The sequence below is a fragment of the Xenopus laevis genome, chromosome 1L (assembly GCF_017654675.1).
Source record: "Xenopus laevis strain J_2021 chromosome 1L, Xenopus_laevis_v10.1, whole genome shotgun sequence".
Lineage (NCBI taxonomy): Eukaryota > Metazoa > Chordata > Amphibia > Anura > Pipidae > Xenopus > Xenopus laevis.
In genome coordinates this window covers 110,950,842-110,977,946 of record NC_054371.1, presented here as the reverse complement: position 1 = coordinate 110,977,946, position 27,105 = coordinate 110,950,842, and the positions used below count along the sequence as shown (strand labels likewise).

General features: G+C 37.5%; 1 protein-coding gene across 1 annotated transcript in view; it reads right to left on the bottom strand.

Annotated features, from left to right (window-relative positions):
- The window catches only part of slc1a6.L (solute carrier family 1 (high affinity aspartate/glutamate transporter), member 6 L homeolog), a 31,690-nt gene extending 7,453 nt beyond the window's left edge, over window positions 1-24,237 (bottom strand). Inside the window, exons 1-8 of the mRNA XM_018255155.2 lie at window positions 24,157-24,237; window positions 17,791-17,848; window positions 7,869-8,129; window positions 6,459-6,596; window positions 5,798-6,002; window positions 4,577-4,619; window positions 2,295-2,617; window positions 1,408-1,641 (exon numbers count right to left, since the gene is read on the bottom strand). Of these exons, the coding sequence (XP_018110644.1) occupies window positions 1,408-1,641; window positions 2,295-2,617; window positions 4,577-4,619; window positions 5,798-6,002; window positions 6,459-6,596; window positions 7,869-8,085 (1,160 nt within the window). The 5' untranslated portion in view covers window positions 8,086-8,129; window positions 17,791-17,848; window positions 24,157-24,237. The remainder of the gene's footprint in view (window positions 1-1,407; window positions 1,642-2,294; window positions 2,618-4,576; window positions 4,620-5,797; window positions 6,003-6,458; window positions 6,597-7,868; window positions 8,130-17,790; window positions 17,849-24,156) is intronic.
- Between the last annotated feature and the right edge of the window lie 2,868 nt (window positions 24,238-27,105).

Sequence of the window (27,105 nt, the reverse complement as noted above, 5' to 3'; positions counted from 1 at the left end):
GTATCAGGTAAGTGATTACAACCACTTGGGGGGTGCACATTTTGGCACTTGCAAGTAATTATGACTTTCCTTCTCCTTTAATAAATTAAAGCCACCATATCTATTTATTGTTATACTCCTTTTCCCCCAGTTGGAATATATTGTTGGAAAATGTTCCCTAGCAACATTGGGTTCTCTTAAAGGAAAAGGAAAGCTCCAAGACAGTTTATTGCCAACAGATTAGCCACAAAAGTGTGAGCTAAAACGCTATATTTATTCTGCAGAATGCTTTACCATACCTTAGTAAACAGCTCTAGACACTGTCTCCGTTTGTTTAGGATAGAAGCTGCCATATAAGCTTGGTGTGACATCACTTCCTGCCTGAGTCTCTACCTCAGGGATCCCCAACCTTTTGAACCCGTGAGCAACATTCAGAAGTAAAAGGAGTTGGAGAGCAACACAAGCATGAAAAATGTTCTTGGGGTGCCAAATAATTGCTGTGATTGGCCATTTAGTAGTCCCTATGTGGATTGTCAACCTACATTGAGACTCTGTTTGGCAGTGCACCTGGTTTTTATACAACCAAAACTTGCCTCCAAGCCAGGAATTCGAAAACAAGCACCTGCTTTGAGGCCACTGGGAGCAACATCCAAGGAGTTGGAGAGCAACATGTTGCTCACGAGCTACTGGTTGGGGATCGCTGCTCTACCTGCTCACTTACAGCTCTGAGCTCAGATTACAGCAGGGATGGGAGGAGGGAGGGGGAGAGGAGCAAACTGAGCATGCTCAAGCCCTCCCCTGGAGGTTTATGCTGAAAACAGGAAGTCTGATACAGAAGCCCATGTGTACACAATAAAGGAAAGAAATGCTGTATTTCTTTTGACAGAGGACTCGGAGCAGCATTACTTAATTTTTGCCTTTCCTTTAAAGATTAAACAAGGCATTACTGTGTCAACCCCCCTGCCTTTTTTTCACTGCTTCTTCTTGTTTAATATCAGAAAACACAATACCTCTACAGCTTTCACTGATATTGCATGCCATTGTTACTATGATCTCTATTTGTGAAATGCAAAATAAAAAAGCAGAAACACATTTTTTAAAACTGTGTATATATTTTAGATTAAAAAAAAAGTATTGTGCAAGCCACTCATCTGTTTAGACCTAGATCTTCAGCAGTTACTAGTCTATTACATATCGGACAAACAGATTACCTACACTGTTGCCCAGAGCTGTTGTTCAGTTGAATCATGTCTCAAATTAGTTAGTAGATGAAACTTCCTTTTGGCTGGTAAATTTGGAAAATCGAGAAGAGTAACTATATCAAACATTATTTATGTAATAACGATTTCTCCCAACAGCCTTAGTTAAAGTGCCTTTTAAGTATAAATAAATACATTTACATTAATTTACTTTTCCTTCCCATCTCACCTTGATGATGTCCCCAGTGCAGTTATAAGAGCCTGGAGTAATCCACCAATAAATGGCCATGGGTTTCTTCGTGTGACAATGAAAAACAGCAGAGGGAGCACCACCAATGCATGTATAAGAAGTCCTATAATGACAGTAATTGTATACATGCCAAGCTGACCTCCCATTACCAAAAGATCATCCATCTCCAAAATCTTCCCAGAAATCAGGAACATAATACCAATTGGTGCATACCTATGTAAATATTGACAAATTAGTTATGGGATTAGTGATGACCACTTCCCTCACATCTGAGAATTATAACACCAAAGGGAAGAAGGGAGTAGTTGGCAATAACTACTGAATAAACCATTACATTTTCATACAATATTCCCTCTAAAGCAGGATTACAACATGAGAACCCAGCTAGAATGGCTGCACTGGTTGCAGTTGAATTTAATACAATCTGTACAGCCCTGCAATTTATTATAGATGTCCCTGAATTTTGTACATGGTCTGATACATTTACTCTAAGGTCTTGTGGGCTGTTTGCACCAAAATTTTTTAGATTTATTGGTGACTTACATTCGCTGGGACATCGCCAATTCACTAACAGGCGCAGGCGACAATTCGCTATCGAAAGAGACCATCGCTAGCGTTTGTTCGCACTCTATCGCCTGTCGACTTTTCGCTCAGGTGAATGGTTGTTGCTCCGCAAATTCTCTATAGTGCGGATTTTACAGAATGTTACCTCTCTCCCTGAGCACACACTTTTAGTACCCTGTGTCATAGTACAAGCAGACAGATTGGAGGGAACATTGTTTATAGGTTTTACAGTGCTCTTAAAATGGTTTCTTATAAAGGGTTCTCTTGTAAAAAAAAAAAAACTATTTCTTATTTGGTCTCACCATATTATGATTGAAACAAGCCTCATTATGGCCTCATTGAGACAGTCAAAAAATTCTTTAAGAGCTCTTCCTTGCTCCTTCATGTTTCCAATCACCAGCCCAAAGCACATGGAGAAGACCACAAGACCCAGTGCATTCACACCTCTTGCTGATCCAGCGACTGGCACCACTTCCTCCAATTCCACCATCTTTTGTAGTGTTCCCATTGCCCGAGTCACATTTTCCAAAATACTGCTGATATTCAGCTGTTCTGTAGCCACGGTGTAATTCTGATCTGTGGACACTGGTACCGTGTACACTCTTGTACTGTACTGGGTTTTGTACTAAAACAGAGATTATATAGAAGCATAAAGGAAATGTGTAAAGTAATAATATAATAGTGAAACTGTATATTGTTTTGAGGTAGTCAGCCTAAACGCAACATTTAAATAATATTGGTTTTCACATTACAAAGTCTGTTTCTTTTCATCCTCTGCAGCTCAGAATAGATAAACAAGCCAAGAGACACATCTGTCCTTGCTACCACCATATGTTCAATGTCTTATATTTTGTTCCCTGCTTGAAGGGGCCAAAGGATGAGTTACTCACACAAGGCAATCTCTGAAGCTTAACATTAAGAGCTGTAACCACACCTTGTTACGTATGAAAGAATATGTTGATAGGGTCATAGATATTTTTCACATGTAGTGTTTACTGGTAATTTATACATACCCTAAGCAGTTTTTTTCAGAGGTCTATGTAGCTAATCTTGCACTGATCATCCCAGCTGTTTCTTAACAAAGGATAGAATAGCATCCTTTATAATAGCAGTGGTGGTGTTAAATTCAAAGAAAATAGCCCAAGTAAAATCCTCCAGGATACAGAGACTTATTTATGCATGTATAAATAAAGGATAAATGTTAGGATAACTGGTGATCCAGCGGACAGCGGAGACGCCCGCCGCTCCGTTCGCGGTGACGCCCGCAATCTTTGTGTGTGCGCACCCAGATCCCTTGCAGTTTTTTAGAGTTCAAGAGCTGCACAATGACATGCCGGCATAATGATGTAATTGGGCAAGGAGCGAAATTATATACATTGCCCAACGTATGTTCTGTTTGCTGTTAGTTCCTGGGTGCAATACTATTCTGATTCTTGTGTGACCCCTTGCCTGTTTCTGACATTGATACTTACTACCTGTCTTGACCTTTTTGCCTGTCCCTGACTACGATTCATATTCTGATTTGGTATGAATATGAGCCGTGAGCTGTGACCAGAGTCTTATTTTGGGTTTTGGGAGTCCAGGTGTGACAATAATTTTAATATAATTTAATTGAAAACTATAATTTAATTATAAACTGCTACATGTGTCTGCAGCATATGCTGCTGTCAGAGGCAGGTAACAGACAAGATAGGCAGCTTCTGAGTAATATACCACATTCATCATGCTCTTTAATAAAAAATTTGAATTAGAAAATTGATAGGGAATTGGGGAATAGGTTATAGGGGAGAGACTCTTAAGAACAGTTGAAAAAATTAAATAGAAAAGGAGAAATGGAAACAGGGCATAGTTGCTGAGGTACAACTCTGGAGAAAACCAATCTGGATAACATGGCTTTATTATATTCACTGTGCAGGTTCGGTAAAACCAGTTTTGTCCGAAACTTTGCGAGGGAGTCTTTGCAAACTTTTTTAAACATATTACATTCCCCTATAGATGTTTTGTTGCTCAGGCACAAAACTGTGTGTAAGACAAAATTCTTTGACTCACTCTCCATTGATTTCAATGGCATTTGTTTGGACTCACAGTTCAACCACCCTGTCAGTGACTGTTGTGTTTCGGAGCAAAAAATCACGCGACCCACATTTGCATATATAAGTTTAGACGCTTGCCACTGAAATCAATGAGGAGATTGTCTGAGCATTTTGTTGCCTGCTTACAAAGCTTTTATACACCTGGAATCACACAGGGTGCCATTGCCCTAAAGAGCACACAGAAGATTAGAAGAAAGAAGAAGCACATGGAAGATAAGAAGAAGTACTTAAACATTTATGTTTAAAGATAGAGGAGGGCTGAGAATTTCAAGTGTCATGTGATTAGGTACAATATCATACAATCTCATAACATACATAATGACATGCTATTTTAAAAGTCCATGGTTACTAAGTACTTTCTCTATACAACTAGATGGTCTCATGGAGATTTCCAAATGGTTCAGCAAATGGTGATGTAGGACATGAAATAATTAACAAGCTTTAGCCTATTTAATGCAAATTTATTATTCAAACATATTTCATTCACTGACCTGTTTGAAACAAGCTTCCACTAAATTGGGAGGGAACATATTCCTTTAAAGAAAAAATGAAAGAGCAAAAGAGATGTTAGATTTATTAAATATCTACAGGGCCACTCCCACCTGTCAGTAGCAGTAATAACATAAGGATTAGAAGTTTTATAGCGTAAGGATTAGAAGGTTTATAGTGTCATATACAAGACAAAAGCAGACACTTGAGGGTAGGTTATGACCGTTGGTATCTGACAAATAGGTATTATATAAAACAGTAAGTCACCAAACAGGTATAAAATGCCAGGCCAATACAATAAAACTAGAGTTTTAATTATCTGCTGATAGATGTCTCTTGGCAGGGGAGGGACAGCAGGGTGTCTGAGAGAGGACATGATATTGATTTAGATAACATTTAGCTGCTGGAAGTGAAACTAGCTTTATGTTACATTGATAGCTGTTTACCTTTTTAATCCTGGTGTTTGGGGTTTGTTAACTTTCTTTGTTCACATCTTTTTAAACAACCCTCTATTTAAAGCATATATTTCCACAGGGCTATAGGCCATAGTCACCCCTTCCTTTTCATCACATCACAATGTTATGATATAATATGGTAAAGCAAATCTGGTCTGTGGTATAACATGCTCTAAGAGGTTTACCTGGTGTAGTGCCACACACTATTTGCCATTAAAAACAGTTTTCCCTAATTTGTATAACTATGTTTAGCAACTTTTCAACTGGACTTCGTTTTTTATAGTTTTTGAATTATTTGCCTTTCTCTTCTGACTGTTTCCAGAATTCAAGCCCTCTTCTATTCATCTTCCATTCATTTTACAGGCGCTCTTCTATTCGCCTCCCAGTCTCTCATTTAGGTAACTAACCCTTTAAGTACTAGTTACCATACTATTATTACAGAGAATAATATATGATACAGATATAATTTTCTCTCTTCTAAACTGGACACATCCAAACAGCTTGGCTCCAACCTGATCCATTTGGACCTACTTGTCAGACAATCAATGCAATTTTTTTATACTAAAAAAGCAGGACCAAGTAATGGTGATCTGTGTCTGACAAACGATTTAGGAAGTTAACTTGTTCTTGATGAAAGAGATTTTAATGTGTGTGCATTTCATAGGGCATTTAAACTAGAATGAATGTGAGTGATTAACATTCTTTGTGTTGTGTAATATGTTAGTTCTATTTAAATTTAGAATAATAAAATGCTAATAATTATGTTACCTGATTAGATCCAGAATAGCATCTGTTGCCTGAATTCTCTCAATTTTTCCCTGGGATTTTAGGTTCTCTTTGGTGCCTTTGCCTGGGTGGATAATGATCACCATGACAATGCCAATAAAGACAGCGATGAATGTAGTTACAGTATAATATACTACAGCTCGCAGGCCCATCTTGCCTGATGCCTTGCTGTCCAGAGATGCCATTCCTAGAACAGATGAAAAAATGTTTTGCCATACTATGGAGTAAAAATCCTTACAGAGCAAAAAAAGAAGAAGAAAAGAAACAAAAACCAAAAACATATTCAACATACAGTCTGTAAAAGGAGGTCTGGATCAATCTTCCTCAATCACTGGAAATACCTCACTTTGCCATCAAACTTACATACTGGTACAGAACATTATCCACCTTATACAATGAAAACTGTCTTCTTGAAAACTAATGCACTAGCATAGCTGTGGAACGAGAATAGAATCAAAAGAAAAACATGTTGTACGCACAAAGGTATAATTTTTTAAAATCAAGTTATCAAGTAAAATTCCAGCAATGATTTAAAAAAAAAAAAGGTAATGTCAGCCGCAAGCTATTTCAATACAATTTTTCTAATCAATGAATATGGCAGTTGAGTATAAACCATGAACCACACAAATTGTTAAAGCCTCACCTGTCACCAAGCTGGACACAATCAGGGGCAGGACCAGCATCTGCAGCATCCGCATCAGCAGCTCACCAGGGAAGGAAAAGTATTTTATCTCACGATAGGTCATTTTGTAAGGTCGCAATGCAAAGGCCAATACAATACCTAAAAACACATACAAAGTTAATTTATGCAGCTGTCCAATAATGACTCAAAATTCTTACCTAACAGTCTGATAAATATGGGATTCAATGCCATCTCTGCTCCCAAAAATCAGCATATAAAAGTACATGGTGGAGCTAGACTAGCAATACTACACTCAGTCATTTATTTAAAATTAGAAATAAAGCTTAACTAAAGAAGTAGGGTAGAAATGTTGCACATTATGTTTTGCGCTTCTGTACCAGCCCAAGGCAACTGTGGCCCGTTAGCAGGAAAGATCTGTGCCAGTAAAGATGCCACTGTAGATCTCCATCTTCTTTTCTGCTGATTTACTGCACATGCTTTGTGCTGCCGTCACTGAACTTAGGGACCAAATCACAATATACTGTATATACTGAATATAAGTGTCACAATATAAAGCTGATTATTGCTTACTACAGATAATTACTACACCTCAGCTCAGAAACCAGTGCAATTAGCATCAGAATGTAATAATCAGCCTTGTAGCATCATCTTATATTACAGACAAACCTCATTTTGTGCTTGTAAATTTGCGACGGTCCCTAAGCTTAGCTTCTCAACAGCTGCTCAGAGCCCACAGAGCATATGAGTGTCACAGACACCTTCTAAGATGGTGACCCCCTGTGACAAGTTTTAAGGGAACAGTAACACCAAAAAATTAAAGTCTATGAACATATCATTTATTGTTGCCCTGTACTGGTAAAACTGCTGTGTTTGCTTAAGAAACACTACTATAGTTCATATAAACACCATTATGTTCTACAGAGCTTATCTGCTGTGTAACCTGAGCCTTTTCTCCTTTGAATGGCTGTCCCCATTGCTACACATCAGCTTATTTATATAAACAATAATAGTGTTTCTGAAGCAAAGCACAGCAGTTTTACCAGTGCAGGGCAACAGTACATTATATTTTTATTACTTTAAAACACTTTCAGTTTTTGTTGTTACTGTTCCTTCAAGTCCTGGATCATTGCTGCTATTGAGATACTGAAACGTTATGTTGGTTTAAGTTCAGCGTGTTAAACTTAGCATTTTAACCATATTAATTTTTAGGGTTTAGTTCTCCTTTAAAGGTCGCAAAGGACTGAGCTGAAGACAAATGTAAAGAAATGTGGGGAAAGCTTTCTATGCACTTAAAACTGCAACCTGACCTAAAGATAGCCGTTACAAATGTAAAGAAATGTAGGGAACAATTCTCAAAAGTGTTACAGTGCCAGGGCTTATGTGAAAATTTTCCACATCACCATGCCTTACCAAGAATCACCGCTGCAATGGTGAGTATCACAAAGGCATTCCGTCTGAGGAATCCCCAGAGTTTTTTCCAGGTCATTTCCCGAATGTGCTTGCCTGTACGCGATACTCTTTTTCTCATTGCATGTTGCCAATTGTTAACACGTCCGTCTTGGCTTGAGTCCTTGGCTGAGTCCTCTTTCAGAAAGAGACTGTCTGCATTGCCCTCTTTCTCACTCATTATTACTTTGGGTGTTTTGGCAAAGTGAAACTATTTTGTTGAGGCTGTAACAAAGAAAACTTGGTCTAAATAAATGCAATGATTGGGAAACTACATAAGATTGATATCTAATGAGATCCCTTTCTTTCTACCAGCAATCTCATAAAAGAGTCTGAAATATTTGTCTAAGATTCGACAGCAAGCAATTAAAGTGAAGCCCTCTTCTGAATAAGAAACAAAAAAAAAATGCCTTAAACCACTATGGACACTCAGCGATATATGTAATAATGTATAACCCAATAATATTTTTACTTTCCAAGTGGCCAATGCATCAAGTCTGACCACATTTTTAGCACTGGCTTAATAACAGTTTACACCGCATTTAATCATGTTTTACATGCTTTCCTGACTCCAAATCTGATATCACTAGATACAATATTATATATATATAATATATAATTATATATATATATAATATAAAAATAATCTTCAGAATGGACCCGCACTCCAAGTAGTTCAATCAAAGTGAATTTTATTAAATCATCACTCACGTGTCCAACGTTTCGGCCCACATTGGGGCCTTTATCAAGGTGACCCACCATAAATCAGAAGGGATTGAGTGCAGGTACTTTCTGAACACACACATATATATATATATAATACACAAAAGCCATGAATATCTTGTAAATTATATCCTTATAAACGGTGAGTAGTGATGTCATCAGTTATAAATGGTGAGTTCTGATGTCATTTCTGTCACATGACTCACTAAAATTTGTGTATTATAATAAATAAAGTACCCCCAGTTGCAAAATATGAGGATATTAGAAGTTACCTCGGAGTTCCATGACCTGTATAAGAACACTCGTGTTTTTATATGGTCATGAAACTCCTCGGTAACTTTTAATATCCTTATAATTTAATAATTTATAAATAATACTGGTGCACACACAAATCATACAACAATGCCTGGGTGCTGGTTATAAAATAGTGAATATCTAACTATAGCATAAAGAAAACCGCAGTCACGGGTCTTTATAGTGCCAAAAGAAATTTCAATTTATTCCTTCAACGTTTCAGCTTAAGAGCTGAAACATTGAAGGAATAAATTGAAATTTCTTTTGGCACTATAAAGACCTGTGAGTGCGTTTTCTTTATGATATATATATATATATATATATATATATATATATATATATATATATATATATATATATATATATATATATCCGTTATCCCGAAACCCATTATCCAGAAAGCTCTGAATTACAGAAAGGCTGCCTCCCATAGACTCCATCATAATCAAATAATTTAAAATGTTAACAATAATTTTCTTTTTCTCTGTAATAATAAAACAGTAGCTTGTACTTGGTCCCAGCTAAGATACAATTAATCTTTATTGGAAGCAAAACCAGCTTATAGGGTTCATTTAAGGTTTATATGATTTTCTAGCAGACTTAAGGTATGAAGATCCAAATTACAGAAAGAGCTGTGATCCGGAAAACCCAGGTCCCAAGCATTCTGGATAACAGTAAACAATTTCTTATAGTAGAAATCAGGACAGATCTAATTCTCTTTTCCTTTTCATACTCATGTTTTTACAGTATATGAATTGTGGCTGGATTTTATAATAATTGGAATTCATGAATTAGTTTTTTTTTTTTTTTTAAAAATTGTGCAATATTGATTATCACACGTTTCGGGAATTGATTAAATACGTTTGGTGTGGAAAATGAACTGGCACTTTTTATAATCAGATGAATTTATTAATGGTGGATAAGCACAGAGGACTTTATATTTAATTGGATGAATTCATCATTGGTCTCATTAGCACTGAGCACTTTATTTGTAATTAATTGATTTACGCTAATATATATGAATTGATAATTGAGAAAGCCCAATTAGTTGTTGGGATTAGATTCATCATGGATCCAATTGAGACTAATTGGTCTATGTTTTCTCAGCCTCATTAGATAATGTAATATAATCACTAAGGGTAAGGGCACACTGGGCGATTCGGGGAGATTTATTCGCCTGGCGACTAATCGCTGCGACTTTGTGCGACCAATCTCTGCAAACGCCTTCCCTCACTCTTGCACTGGCTAAAATGAAAAATCGCCGGCGTTAAGCACACGTGGCGATTCGTTTTTTGAAGTTGCCTGAAGTTTCCTCGTGAGGCAACTTCGGAAAACGAGTGCTTATCGCCGGTGATTTTTCATTTTAGCCAGCGCAAGGGAGGGAGATTGGTCACCGCAAAGTCGTGGCGATTAGTCACCAAGCGACTAAATTTCCCTGAATCGCCCAGTGTGCCCTTACCCTAAAGTCATGCAGGCTTAATTAACTTCTACTATAATTGAACTATTGTTAATTGGTAATCTTAATCTTATCTCGCTGCTGAATTAAGAGTGGTAGTGGAAGCTGTACGGTGGTTGTTGATATTTGGGCATTCTGGATAACAGGTCCCATTCCTGTATATCTCTATAACAAAATGATTTAGTCCCCTCTAAAAACTTTAACAGTATCACTTAACAACATATGCCTTGGCACTTATTTCCACATTCTTGTAGTTTTAACTGATTTTAGGATCTCGGCAACACAAGCAGCAGGAAAGGGTTGTGAGAAAATTGCATTCACTCCAGCCACTGACCCCAGTAAATGGATTTATTTTCCCTACATCCAACATTCGCCACCCATTAGCACATAACAAAGTAAAATGTTTATGTGTTATAATAAATACTGTGCATGCTGGCATAATTCTCAGTTAGGCAAATACAAGAGGTCCTCTGCAGTAAACCCATTATCAATGTATTTAAGACGTTTGTGCATATAGCTACTAAAAAATGCCTTACCCTTTAAACAAAACAGAGATTGTTTGTCCATATATTGCAATATATTTAATTCTCATTTAGTTTGGGTCCCCTGCTGAGCATATATTATGTAGAGCAGACATGAGGCTACTTAAAGGGATTGTTCACCTTTACAATAAATTTTAGTATTGTGTAGAAAGTGATATTCTGACACAATGTAATTTTTTATTATTTGTGTTTTTTGAGGTATTTAGCTTTTTATTCAGCAGATCTCCAGTTAGTAATTCTGCAATCTGGTTTCTCGTGTCAAAATTACCCTAGCAACCATGCACTGAATAAGAGACTGGAACATGAATATGAGAGGGCCTGAATAGAAAGATGAGGAATAAACAAAGGATTTACAATATTTGTAGCCTTACAGAGCATTTGTTTTTAGATGGGGTCAGTTGCCACTATATGAAAGCTGAAAAGAGTCAGAGGAGGAAGGCAAAAAAAAAAAACAAAATCAAAAAATATAAAAAAAAGAAAAAAATGAAGACCAATTAAAAAGTAGCTTAAAATAGCTATTCTATAACATGCTAAAAGTTAACTTAAAGGCGAACCACCCCTTTTAAAGTCTGTATTTTATTTCAGAAATTGAGAGAACTCTGTAGGTAAGAGGAGGCCATATACAACAATGTACACAGACTTGGTAGACAAGGGAAGAACAGCAAGCAGCTTTTGAGATAACTGAATAGCACATGGAAGGCAGTGGGGATAGCACATTGCAGTACATTATATACCTGGGATAACCTTGCAAAATGAAGTTTACAACCCATACATCAGAAAATGCAAAAACATCTTTCACAGCAGCTCTCTAGTGACATACTATAAGTTTAATTGGTCAACACCACAGATATGATTATAACATAAATTGATCTGACACACTCTTCTACACAAATAGCAACATAATGCCTCCCACTTAGCAACACAGTAAAGTTTCCATAGCATTGCCATGACAACACAGAGGCATCTTTATGGGATCACATACATGTAGGGACACAGATGATAAGGAGTGGGTGTACAGATAGCGTTGGGAGTATAATATTAAGCATGTTTTTCAGACAGAATTTCTAATCAATGTAGTTAGCCTTAATTCACTTTGTTGGTCTACTAGTAACCCTGGGAATTTCAGTTTGATGAGTTTTGTGTTGGATGGGTCATTTCATGACATTAAACACAAATTTCTCATTTTTAGCAAAGGGAAACATATACGCATAAGAAAATATTGATAAAATAGTCTATAATATAGTGTGAAAAAGTACATGGCAATATTTCACTTTCTTTGTTACCAGTTAATTAGTAGATGTGGCTGAAAAACCATGTCCATCAAGATAAACCCTAATGTCTTAGTGAAATTGGTCTAAACTACCAATATCGGCAGCTTTATCTGCCCGTGTATGGCCACCTTAAAAGAGTGCGTTGGGCCCCTCTGAAGATATTTTTGCAGGGGGCCTGGCTACACTCGTTAAGCCACTGCCTGACCCCTATAAGCCCTGTACGTCCAGTGTATTATGGATTTATATATTATAAATATATCTATATACCCCCCAAATGCATATAGACACACACATTTTATAGAAATGATAAAAAGATATTGTTTTTTTTTCATAGGTCAAGTTGTTGAAATTATCAGATGCATAAAAAAACTAAATAAAATAACATGACTGAGGCGGCTGGGGAACTTTTCCCTCCACTTAATACTGCCTGCAATTCAGTTATTCAGTAGGATTTTAAGACTATACGTATATCAGTAACAATATACTATTACATTTATTGAATTTATTTTTGAGCAAACTTTTAAACTGCAAGTCAGTCTAAATCTATAAGACCTGTTGCAATATGTATGTATCTATAACTTTATTTATAAAGCACGGTTAAGGAGCCTCAGCAGCATACAGTGCCTAAAAGAACAATATAAATAAAAGTACAATATATAAATGTACACACAGGGAGGACAAGTTAATAACAGTTATTATCTGAATATTAAACTGAATTTTAGCATTAACTTCTCCTGCTAGCTATGCTGTTGATTTAAAGGTAGGGAGAAGAGAAGTTTTTATAACAGAAGGAGAATTGAGGTTACTTCTCAAGAGGAATTTGCATCCCTGCAGAGCCAAATGTTCAATAATTTAAAGACCTTGCTAGTGTCAGTTGCAGAAAACAAGACTGCACATAGACAGGGGGCACCTGGAACATTGAGCAAATAATTGCTAGCAAAACGTTAAAGAAAAACAGTTCCAGGATATCCATAGAGTTGCAGACATATCTTCATTCCCTGGATTGTTATTTGGTGGGCCAACATACCCAAAGAATGCTGCATAAATAGAAAGGGGAGTAGGTAGAAGATCCTGTTGTTTGCCAATGCTGTTTTATGATTAAACATTCAATTACTATAGGTTACAAAGTGAGAGCTTCATTAAGAACTGCTTTCAGACAATAAGATCACTGCAATAATTGTGTGTTTTGGCCAGTTTTTAAATGAGGGGCATCTCCATGAATAATCCATAAGAATTTATTAACTATGAACAGTCTTCTGTTAGTGTTTTATGTTTTTCTTTAATGCAAAGTATACAGCTAACAATAGTCTCAACTCCTCTTAAAGGGTTTATGTCATAACTCATTCCTATTAAGAGGGAATTTTGTGGTATTAGTTTGACAAGAGGCCCAGGGGTGGGGCAGGTCAGCAGATCCTGATTTTCATACTCATTTCCACACCAAAGTCAGAGGAGAATTGTCTACCAATAGACTGCATCTTGGAAATTAAAAAACTGTTCACGAGTGTTGAGGATGACAATCATGTGTCATGCAAGAAATAGTACTGCTAATCTTGTTTTTTTTTTTTTTTACCCATGAAGAGTCATTTAGTGTCACAGTAGATTTATCAAGCACATTTTGTTGTGCAGTGTATTTATTTTTAAAAGCTATGAACAGGAAACACATTCATAAAGTGAGCCTGAGCAAACATAACAATTAAAGTTGATGTCACCTGTTGAACTTTACCATTCAAGCAAGTGCCATAGTAATCTATAGAACTATAGAGGATTACTACCTGAAAACACAGAAATTAAGGCAGTGTACCATTTTAACCATGATTCCTATAGGATTTAATCTATTGGATCTATCAGTATATTGTTATCTTATTTCAAGGGAAACCCACAACACTGGACACAGCCTTAAAGTTAATATACTGATATAAGGGCATTTGACTTTGCCAGCTAACAGCAAGTGAAATAGTTTAGTCATTACTCATTAGCCCAAAATAGTTGCTTGTTCTGCAATACAAATTTGAATCTCAATTTCACAATTCTGTGTTCCATGGACACTTCCAATGGAATTCTGAGTAACTGCTGCAGCATAAGACATATCTCTTGGCAAATGTGAAGATAAACCATCCGGTTCTGTGTTTATGGCAAATATTCCCAGCTGAATATTGATTTTATATTTGTTTAGCACTGTGAAAAAATCAATTGCTTGATAAGGCAAGATTTGCTGCCCATACCCCAAGATGTTTGGATACATTCCTCTTTAAATTCAGGTTTAGAGATAACAAATGCAAGAAATACCTGAGGTCATTTAATATATGCAGCATTCCAGTAGCTAAGCTCCTTGTTATTAATCCCTTCCTTTCCTTGAATTTAGTGGGGTCACGTCCTAAGTGAAATGATTGCAGATGGCAAAAGTGTTTTTGCTATAAATCGACCAATTCAGGATTTACTCCATGTGTTTAGTTTGCAGATCCATTCACCAAGATGTAATCCTTGTCTAATCTGTCAAAGAGTTTCTTGTATTGCTTCCATCTGTATTTAATGTTCATTTATAGGATAATGAAGATGTAATTCGACACAACGTAAAATTAGTCTAAACCGATTCAGCAATATATCCAGATTAAATATGGATACCTGAAAGAGCTGGCACAAATGGATGGAGGGAGTTACAGACCGGTATTAGGAGGAGGCTCACACTGGTCCTTGACAGTAAATTACTGTCTTACTGTGGCATCAGCAAGAGGCTCATTCATCCTGCCCTCCCCTACAAGCCAGTAGCAGGCAGCACTCATATAGCTAGCTCATAAACAAGGCTAACGACACCAAATAGAGTCATGGTGTGTCCCAGGTTAACAAACCTGACTTAAATTCAGTAACAGAGAAATAACTTGTAAGCCAACTGAAACAAATTTATTTTGATGTAAGTCCAGCTCCGTTTCTGAGGCAGGAGACACCTGTCCAGGGAGAGGCCGTAAACCCTGAGAGCACAATTGCGCTTTCTCACACTAATAAAGTCAAATTTCAGGTTTAAAAAATAAATGGAAATTCGGCTCTTAAAGATAGCAGGAATGGCTTTTTGCCTCCCCTGGTAACTTATCTGGTGCTGCCGCCTGAGGCGAGTTTTTCAACTCGCCTCTTTGGCGGAGCACCCCTGTGTAAGTCAAAGGGGCAAATTCAATAAAGGGCAAATTTTCATCAGCGAAGGCTCAGCCACACTCTGCGCCACTTTGCCAGGTGCTAATATGCTACCACTACGCTAATTCACAAAAAATGCGAAGTTGCGTCTCAGCAGCCGAACACTGTTGACTTTTTGCTAGCGTAACTCGGCAGTACAAGCATTTCATAGAGAACATTCACTAGCGATCATTTCTGCAAAACTTCGTTAGTACTGTTACACTGAGGTCAATTTGAATAAGGCGTATAGGTCAGATGGACGTCTTTATTAGAGATGTTTGTGCAAATGCTTGAAGTGTCCACTTATTATTACAAGTGTCCAAGGAAGCAAAATAAAGACAAAAGAGATTCTCTAATGTCCTAGACATGAGACCACCTTAAAACAAATGGGCCATGCCTCTCAAATAGTTGGAAATAAATGTTAACACAAAAATAAAAAGACGCCAGCATTTTTACAACTTTTATGACTTTCCGGCATACAGGATATGTCACTGACATATGATTGACTAGGATGACATAAGATTGAGGAGGATGAAGCTCATCTTATCAGTGCGCCAGGTCTAAGGTGGCAAAGGAAACCCTTGTGAAAGATGTAATGTTCTGTAAAATTCGACTTTAGTGAATTTGTGGAGCAAAAACGTGCCTGACGATAGGGTGAAACTGCGCGACGGTCTCTTGCGCTACCAAATTGCCATCTATGCCTGTTAGTAAATTGGCGATGTCCCTGCGGATGAGATTTCTGCCGAATTGTTGCTAACGACGGCCACTTCGCCCTTTAGTAAATCTGCCCCAATGAAACTCTCTGGTCAGCAGTTGTTGCTCTTCAGTTGAGTATAGCCAAAATCCCACAATAAAAATCTTTACAGTAGTTGCCAGGGGCCATGAGCTTTAAAATCTTCTTTTCTTTATTGGCGTTTAATTGAGAATTAAGGATTTTGAAGCCTGTGTGACCTGGTAACTACTGTGAAAGCTTTTACATCTTATATGATATAAGTATATATTTATTTAATCATTAAAAAAGTAAAGGCACATTTGGTGCCTTGCCTATATATTTTCTAACACTAAGAATGTATTATTTACTAAATGCCTCCTTTTGCCCAGTTATAAAAGCAGCCCTGCCTAATGCAGGAAGTTAGATTTTACACTAATCCAGAACTGTTCTGTGGAATGATCAATAAAAATGCTATTGAAATATGGAGAAGTGAAGGGCTGTGTGGACTTACTTGGACTAGTAGGTGAACCAATTTGTGCTCTATCAGTTCATTTTGGTTCTTTTGTGGCCACTCCAAGCACCAGCCCAGAGTATCAGGTAAGTGATTAGCACACCTAGTGATTTCCCCTTTAATATAGAAGGTAATAATTTAAAACACAATTGGAATGGCAAATGGGACAGAAAAAAACCCAAATGAGCACAATTTTTCTTTTTGCATAAAAAATGGAGTTGTGCTCTGAGAACTGGCAATGTGGACCTTTGCTAGGCTCCAAAGCAGGAGGTAAGTGCAGAGGGGAGGGCATCATTGGGTCTTTAAACATTAAATATACAGAACCAAAGAAAATGATGAATAGATATAAAATCAACTATACATACATTATGTTAAAGGTGTACATTATCAAACATGTTTGTGCTTGGAAAACAAATGTAATGGCTGACAACTATAAAAATAACAGTGCTTAATCTCATATATTTCAGTGTTTGTCATATCAGATTTTTTCTGGAAATATTTTTAAATTATCTTCCTATATTTGCTCTGAAATGCAAATATCCCTCCCCCCTCCAAGGAAAAAATGAATGCAGCCTCACAAATCTGTACTCCTAGACAGGGTGGTTGTTGCAGCAACTAAGTTTGTTAATCACCTAGCACATGCTCCATATAATCTGCATTAGCAGCATAATTAACATAGCAAATATTATTTACTTTGGAAAGCAATGAAAGGACCAGAATAGGAGACTTTCAGGACATTTTTGTAATCAGGTGTAAAAAGTGATTTTTATTATATCAATATGAACTTATACCATGCATTAGAAGGTGAAAATGTCACAGCTACCAAAAAGGTACAGGTGAGTGTTGTATATCCCCTGGGTGTCAGGTGAATGTGACATTTTAGTGTCCGATGGTCTATATATCAGCATACATAATAATAAATTATTACTATATCTTCCTCATATTTTAAGACCTTGCTTAATGTTACAATTTGGAATATACAAATAATTAAGGCGTAAACATAGCTAGATTTGTGACTGTATACCTGTTTTGGGAGTGAGCATGACTGCATGAGCAGCTGGTGAGACCTCAATGTATCCTGTTTTAGTTAAGCAAGGTGATTTTTCCATCAGACATATATAAAGGAGTATGCTCAAAGCGTTTTTTCACTTTATTTCAGGTTTTCCATATCAAGATTAAGGTATCAATATTCTAAAGTAAAAATGCATGTGTTACCTTTTTGTAGATCAGCACCACTGCTCTTGCTACTGGAGAAATCTGTGAGTTTCAAGAGCTAGGAGAGAAGAAACAGAGAGAAATGAGTGAAGGACTAAAAACTGTTTACGTGGGAGAAGGGGGTGTTACACAGAAGGAGAAGCCTGAAAGGGGGAGGATTATGTGTGTGGGAGACAGCAGAAAAAAAGATGCAAATAATAATAGCAAGAGGGTGAAGGTAACTAAAGGGAAGAAAAAATCTATATAAAAGTGATGTGCAACCTGCATTCATTTATATATTATGTGAACTACAATTCAATGGAATCAATGGTACACACAAAATTCAGAAATGCTGAAACCTGGATGATGATTCCCAACCAATTCAAGCAATTAATTATTTTGCGCCTATATTTCTTTAATGCGCTCACTCAATTACTATGCAGGTTTGAGTACTCATGCCCTGGACCTTTCACTTGAAACAATTGTTCAGTACATTCTATAATAAAAATAATGTAAATACTCAAAAAACTGATTTTGTAGCCTTTGTGATGCTGATCAGCACTATAATACATTGACATACTACTGTGAGCTGTTTTTTGGGCAAATGCAAGGGATGTGTCCAACATGGCAACATGCTAGAATATGAACAGGGTGACTGATTATTACACTGGGATGCAGGCTGATTTATGTGTATTTAAATCTTTTTAACACAACTAGTATACACAGTGCTGTACATTTTAACAATGGAGAAAAGTACAAACAGGGAGGACATAGACTGCAAAAAATAAATAAAAACATCCAGCGTTTAAGCGACATGTAAGAAAAGATTTCTGCCCCATTAGTAAGTGGGTAGATAACATACAAGCACAAATAGAATGGTAAAAGATCTTCTGTGCACAAGTTTGGGCATAGACCCTTAAGGGCAAAGATTTACCAGATATTGTTCTAGTGCTCCAAAGGGTAGGATCTGAGTCTCTTTTTGAAAAGGTTGAGGGAGTGTTCCTTATGGAAGAATTCAGGGATGGACTTCCAGAAAAAAACAGAAAGGTTTAAAACAAGAGAAAGCACTGGAGGTCAATGGTATAAAAAGAGGATACCTCTAAGAGGTACAGAGACGTTGACCAGGAATACACAGGGACACAAGTGAAGAGATGTAGTAAGTAGGGATGCACGGAATCCAGGTTTCGGTTCGGGATTCGGCCAGGATTCGGCCTTTTTCAGCAAGATTCGGATTCAGCCGAATCCTTCTACCAGGCTGAACCGAATCCGAATCCTAATTTGCATATGCAAATTAGGGTTGGGGAGGGAAATTGCGTGACTTTTTGTCAGAAAACAAGGAAGTAAAAAATGTTTTCCCCTTCCCGCCCCTAATTTGCATATGCAAATGAGGGTTCGGATTCGGTTCAGTATTAACAGGATAGGATAAGGTAAGTTCTGGCAGTGGCATTAATATGGGTGGAATGTCTATAAGCTCTCTTTCAGTTAGGTTTGTTTGAGGTGGTGCTGATGTATCCAGGAGGAAATAATAAGGAGGCAGTTAAAGATCAAGGTCGAAATGGCAGTGATTAATAAAGGGGTGTCTAAATATATCTGGATGTCATCTGCATACAAGTGATATTTTAGGCTAAATGAACAGATAAGGCCAATAGATTGTGTACAGGGAGAACAACAGAGCACCAAGCAAAGAACCCTGAGGTACCACAACACAAGCTGAACTTGAGAAGAGGATTTGTAAGCAGAAGGAACATAGAAAGATGATGAGGACACGGCTTCATTTGGGATACAAAGAGAATGGAGAATTTGCATTAAAAAACAATTGGTGACAGTATTAAATCAGAATGAGAATAGTGCCCTTTGGAAATTTACAAATCATTTTCATCTCTACATAAGGCAGTCTCACTAGAATGTGCAGATCAAAAAGCAGATTGCATATGGTCCATCAGATTATGAATTTGGAGAAAGTTAGTATTATAATAAAATACAAGATTTGTAAGCAGTTTAGAACCTAGGTGAATGGGAAAACAGTGGTAATTAAAAAAACAGGAGGGCAGCCGTTTCAGAATAGGCTTGATTGAGGCATAACAAGCCGGCAGACATTGCAGATCCGTCTACAAGCTAAAGGCCCCCATACATGGGGCGATAAAAGCTGCCGACAGACCGAGTCGGCAGCTTATTGGCCCGTGTGGGGCCATCCGACCGGAGTCCCCGATCGATATCTGGCTGAAAGTCGGCCAAATGTCAATTGGGCGGCTAAAAAAACTCGTCACATCTTTTAGTTGATGTGGTCCCACGATCCGAACGCCCATGTGGCCTCCAACTGATCAGATAATTTGGCCCTAGAGCCCACAATCGCATCAGCCCTCAATGTGGGCAAATCGGGGAGTGATCCGCTCATTTGGCAACATCACCAAATCTCCCTGTGTATGGCCACCTTAACACTTTATGGAGAAAGAAATGACCTTGACAGATTTGAGATTCTGAGTTTTGGATTCAGATTTTTAGCAGCTTTTTAGCAGTATAATATAGCTCTAAAAATTCAAGGTTTTTTTTCCCTCGAAAAATGTGAGTTTCCCCTTTAAAAACGCATCCAGATAAATTTGAGTTTTAATAAATGGGCCCCTAAGTGTCACAGATCATAGAATAAAGTAACTTCTATGTTCTGATGGTTCCCTAAGCAGCAGCAATGTCAAAACAACATATCTGCTGCTGCGTGTATCTCCTGTATCCTCCTGAGTGGCTCCCCTTCAATAATCCACATGAGCAGCAGTCTTTCTCCGTATCCAGGGATCCTCCTGCTTTGCCAAGTAAATGTCAATGCACAAACACACATTTGTTACACAACTTACATTTACACTTATAATCACATACTTTTTTGGGGTGTGGGAGCCTTTCGCAACCTATAGTGCTTGCACATTCTTAGACAATATGCACTCACATGCTTATAAACTTTTCATTTTTCTTACTGTATTGTGTGTTTTTGGGCTATTAATTAAGTAAATTAATTAAGTAAATATTAATTTACTGCAAGTGAGAAGACCATAATCACATATGGCATAATGCAATACCCTTTGTACTTTAATTCTCTGGTTTTAGTACATTTGTAGTGATTTTGTTGCATTTTTAGAATTTTCAGTTCTGCATAGCTAAAACTTAAATCTGAGAAAACTGGAAATGGAGGGGAGAAGAAGAACATGTAAAAAAGATACAATGCAAAAGTAGAAGCAAAAAACAATAAAACTTTATGTGGGGAAGGCTTCTCATATATTTGCTCCATACAGAGTCTTTTGCTAAATTAACATTTGGACAGTTGGATATTATATTTGAACAGCACAAAAGTTTATATATGGAAGTTACAGTTTTTTCAGTTCATTTCACATTAATGCAGCATGCCCCCCCCATTTCAAAGCTTGAAAGAGAGAAGAAAAAGGCAAATAATAACAAATAAATAATGTAAAGTTAACTGAAAGATGAACCACCACTTTAACTACAAAGGGTAATAGGTTGAGAGAATGGGAGCCATAGATAGTGAAGGCTTTACAGTACAGAGAGGAAAAGAGCTGTAGTATGAATAACCCAAATATCATTCATTTGTGGAGGCTGAGGGGTATCAATGGATCGGGGTGAGTTAAAGCAAGTCGTGATAACTAAGCATGTATGTGTTGAGCTTCAGTTGCACCAATGGAGACAAATGAAATTAAAGTATATTTTCATGAACAAAAAAAAATGTCCGGAAAAAAGCAAAATTGTCCGGAGCACCATACCACAATCTTACTGGTGTTTTTCAATGTTCTTAGGCAAACTTATGCATACAAGTATAAAGGTCTGAAGATACATTACACTAAACAGGGCAAAGAATGAAAACAAAAGTAAGTGACATTTCAACTTTCTGGTTCTTACCAGTCTACTGAGAAGCCCTCTGTACAAACCAACACCACCTCTATTCCACCAGCTGCAGCCTTTTTAGGCTTTTAAAATGCAGCACATCATACAAAGAGCTTATCAGTGTAGCACATTATACAGAGAGTGGAATGGTTATTTGTTTTAACCAGCATGTGAAAACCAAAAAGTTGGAATACAACTTTTAATGTCAGTTGTTACCCTGTTTAGTGCAAGAAATAACAAAATACATAGATATTTTTTAATTAAAACAATAGACAAAAAGTACAGTCAGCAGAAACTCTAGACAAATCAACTAATGTTAAAAAATGTGGTATGATGAAAACCACAATTTTCCTTCAGTGATATCATTGTTTCTCAAGTAAAACTGTCCTGTGGCTGTCAATATGGTCATAGCCAAGCTCTAGTGGCCAAATAATAAAAATACTATTACCATGGTGACCACAGTCAGGAGACGCATTAAATGAGATATGGTATAGGTATGTATAAACTATTTTAACTTCAGAAAACAAAGCATAAGGAAGACATCATAATTTAAGTTTTCTTAGGCCCCACAACTTCTAATACAGCAGAATATAGCATAGAACATGGCCTGATTATTATTTGCGTCTCTGCTCCCTTATTTTTGAGCTCTCTTTATATTTACATGTGTTTATTAGTTTCTCTCCTTCGACTATATTTTCATAGAAATTAGAACTTCCCAATACTAATTGGTATCAGTCGTTTCTGTTTTATCTGTCACTTACACATAGTTTTTCTCATTACTTCTTTCTGTTCACCATCTCACTTGTTTCTCCACCTTCTATGTGCCATTTTAGCTTCACATTCCCATGCTATTCTTTTCTCTTAAGGCTGCCATGCATGCAAAGATATTATCAACAAACTGTATATGGAACAATGGCACATTAACATGAAATCTGCTAACTGCCCATAAATTGGAAGACAGCAGTAAGGAACCACCATCCTTTGCCACCATTGGTCACTGCTGTTTTTTTTTGCCATTTGACAACACAATTGTCACTACACAAAGAAGTATTAGATTTTCTTTGAGCTCTACAAATCAAAATGCTTCTACAAGTTCTGAAAATAACACAAAACCTTGTATATAACTACAACATCTGTACAAGTATGGCCATTCCCCCCCCCTCACCATGTCCTATTTTCTCCTTCCCCTCTTTTTTATCTCCACCATATACCTTTCCCTCTATATTACCCTTTATCTCTGTGTGCCATTCTCTGTCTTTTCCCCCTCTTTTTGTTAACATAATATACTGGAAATTATTTGTAATACTGGTGGACGCATTCAAACTCTATGGTGTCTGAGAATACCTGAGATTATTTCCCATTCAATAGGAAGGGTGCTTTGGCCACCATGGTTCACAATACACTATGAGCCATTACCAGCTTATCATTTTGGCAGCACTGGTATTCAAGCCATATGACATATGAATCTATCAAGTTAATTATTAATAATAACCAGTTAATCACTGTATTCTAAAAAGCCTATTAACAACAATGCAAACTGGACAAAAAGAGGATCCTGCAAGTCTGCCTTCACTCCTGCAATGGAGCTAAATGGTTTTTAAGGAAACTCAATTACTACAAGGGCAATATAACTCCACATCATATTTATAAGTATATAATAATTTTTTCTGCTTTTGGCCCTACAGGAGCAACTGTTGGTGTTCAGATGTGGATGATGCATTCTCTATTAACTGTTGCAAAAAGCTGATAAGAGCTATCTACCCTGTCTCCCACAGTACAGCTGCTGTGACTACACCTCTGATACATAACTGGGGCATTATTTAAAACGTATCAGCAGCTAAGAACAGGGACACGCTGACATTTTGCATTTCATCATAACCTTAGAAAACTAAACAAAAAATAAATCATGCAGTGATCTGAGAAGAAATCCTATTTTGGTGAAGTGTACCATAAAACTAGTGATTAAGAAGAGTAGCAGTGTAATGTGCCCACTTATCTGCCCATATGTAATGAGATGTATAGAAAGTGGTGAAGTAATAATATAAACAGTGGGAAAGTCTATTTTACATGGTGCAATATAAGAGATAAAATATACAATGCAGCAGGAGGAGGAACTATTTTTATCTGTGAGTTAGCTACATATGAGTACAAGTGGCTTTGTGGTGCCTATCCTGCAAAAAGCAAATAAGATTTTAGTGCTTTTTACTGGAAATCTGGAACAGCAGAACCCCTTCCCCACACCAAATCAAAGAAAGTAAAGTTTTAGGGAACTACAATACATATCTAGAGCACTCCAACACCATGAAGAGCAGGAAGTACCTAGCAGTAAAATAGTTAAACAGCTACATTCCTTGAAGCTTCGAGCACATGTTCATTGTTGGCGGAGAAAAAGAAAGTACGATTGTTACCAATGAATACATAGTAATAAATAGCTTGCCAATATATTGCAATTTGCCAGTTACAGACATACATAAAATCCTTACATTTCCCCAGAAGCATACTTACAGAGCAAGTGAAGCTGAGACTATATGGACACACAGAAAGGCAGTGCTGTGTGCATGGAAGTGTACAAGAAGGGGAGTGACTCTGGGTGGGTGGTAACTCATTAACCCTTTTAACATCAAATTTTACATATTGCATATTGCTGTTCTGGGGACAGCAGAGCATGGATGGAGAATTAAGGCTTTCCCATGAAGTTCACAAGTACCCAAGTACAAGTACAAAAGATCAAATCTCGTCACTGGATGTTTCTGCAATAGTGATCCCATTCAAAAAACTCCTCAGACCTGCAGCTAAATAAAAACAACATTTGGTTGCTTACTCATCGTGTTTAAGATCTTCAAAAATAACAAAATGCTATTCTTTGTGGTAAAGATATTTTTCCCCTGCACAATAATATTGTCATCTGTTTACTAATATTTGTAAAAATTGTCTGCATATCATCACCCATTTAGGTTAACTATATAATCGGCTATGAAAGTTGAGGATTTTCTTGGTGACACTGCTAATGGCCAAAATAATGAATAGTTCAAAAAATACGAGTATATAATGTGTTATGATATATAATTATTTCCATTAAAGTAATATCAGTAATCAATCATGTTCACAATATATTCAATTCTGTAAATGGAATCACTAATAATACATTTATAATCACACAAAGTCATCATAATACATCCCCAATGAAATCACAAATTTTAGTAGCTCATGTTAAAAAACTGACTTTTATATCTATATTTCTCACCATCCAATTTCTGGCATTTTTTCATGCAGCTCTCAGAGTGGTGATATTAGCAAAGTTTTTTGCATGTATTATCATCACTGTCAACTTTAAAGAAAAGGCATCCGGGAGATAAGTGAACATTTTTGGCAAAAACCAGACATGACATCATGCGTTTGAACAGATTCCCAAAAGTGATGTCACGCACATGCGCATTTGCTCTTCTGAATTCTACCCGCGCATGTGCACCCACTCCATATTGGGAGAATTCAGTAGGATGACAGGAGTTCAGGGGGAGGGCTCCAAAATCGGGTAATTCCCCCAAAATAGGATGAGTTGACAGCTCTATATTATAAGCACCTCTTTTCAGTACATACAGGTTCGTCAAAAATTTACGAAACGCCAAAAAATTTGTCACATGCATTGAAGTCCATGGGCAGATTTTCCTCCACAATTTATGGATTTATGGATTTGTCCTTTACAAAATGTGTCTACTTTTATTCGGGGACCCCATGGCCCGAATAGGGGCAACAGGGTCTTGACGGGGCCTTAGGAGACAGCTATCCCCACCCCTCCCCCTTTTTTCTGTTGCAGGTGCTGATTGGCTGGGAGTCCCGGGCGAATGAGAAGAGGAAAGAACAGCGGTAATACTTACCATTCGGCGCCGGGACGTGGAGGAAGAAGGATGCAGCATCCCACCCTCCCTCCCTATATTATGTGTGTTAGTCGTAGTTGCGGGGGGTATCTTTGCAAGGACCCCCAGGGGAAGTTAAAAGGGGGGTCTGTCATAGGCAGTGGAAGTAGCCTGGTAGGCCTGGGTCCTCATAGTGTGGTATGCAGCCCGGTTTAGGGTTGGGAGAAAGGAATAGGAACCTATCTTGGCAGTTTGGGTACAGATACCCCACCCCCATTCCCTCCTCCCCGGGTGGGGGAATAATATGTTAAAGGTTTAAAAATTTGTTATACAAATGGTTGTTCAAAGTTTAAAAAACGTTATACATGGTTATAATTGTATTATTGTGTTAAATAAACAACTGCGGCCATCTCTCTCCAAACCAGTGGTGTGTATGTATTATTTGGGGGTAGGAGAATTGTGATGTGTGGGGGGAGGTAGAGGGATAGGTGTGGAATCGACGCTGCACCCGTCAAGTGCTTTAATATAAACAGACTTTGAGGGTGCAGATTGAATTCACCTAAGGGCTTTTATACACAAGCATTTCTCCCTGTGTTCCCTTGGATTGGATCTCCCTTGTGTTCCACTGTATCAAGTTGCTTTCCACCTGCGTTCGGTGCTTGGATGCGTCTGTGTGTGTGAGTATGGCGTGATCAAGAAGAATGGGCTGCATTTTGTCCCCTGTGGTGGAACGCAGGAGAGATTCACTGCAGGCAAAATCAGGGCAAACTGCCTGTGTGTAGGAGACCTAAGAAATTTGAATCTTGTAAAAAATGCTTATTTATGACAGCAATGCAGTGTTCAAAGTGCAATTTTTTGGTGCAAGTTGCCATGTTTTTTCGTTAATCAAGCTGTGACCATGACCAGCACATGCAATTTTTCAGAGTGAAGATTGTGTGCACTTGTGAACAAAGCAGCAGAAGAGGCAGAGTAAATACATTGGTGTTCAGTAAAATGTTTGGACTACAGTCAATACACACGCAACCTACCTGCACTTAAGTTGGCCATAGACACAAAGATACGATCGTACAAATCGAGGATTTGTATGATATTCAGACCGCGCGTGGAGAGTCCCGACATTTTTCGTCTGGCGGAGATCGGTCGTTTAGCCGATCGGACAGGTTAGAAAATTTCTGTCGGCTGCGGGTAATATTTCTGCATGTATTGCCGATCTTACGATTTTCAGAGGGAGACTGTCACTAGCTTTGTCAGACATACTGTAACTATCGTACGATTGCTGTCAGAGGTAGTACATTGGCTGATCTGTTCTTACTACTTCTGAATGGTAAGACTTTGATCTTTATTGTAAGTGGCAGGTCGGGAGATGGGAAAGTCCGATCGTACGTTGATTCGTACAATCGGATCTTTGCATCTGTGGCCAGCTTTACATAGTTAGCCATTACCAATATATAATTTTGGCAGCAACAGTCTTCATGCCATATATGTATGCAACGATTTATGAATGGCATCAAAACTACAATCAATAAAAATATTAGACAAGATGCAGCAACTCATTATTGGTTATTATTCTTTATCTATGTGATGACTTTTTGCATAGAAG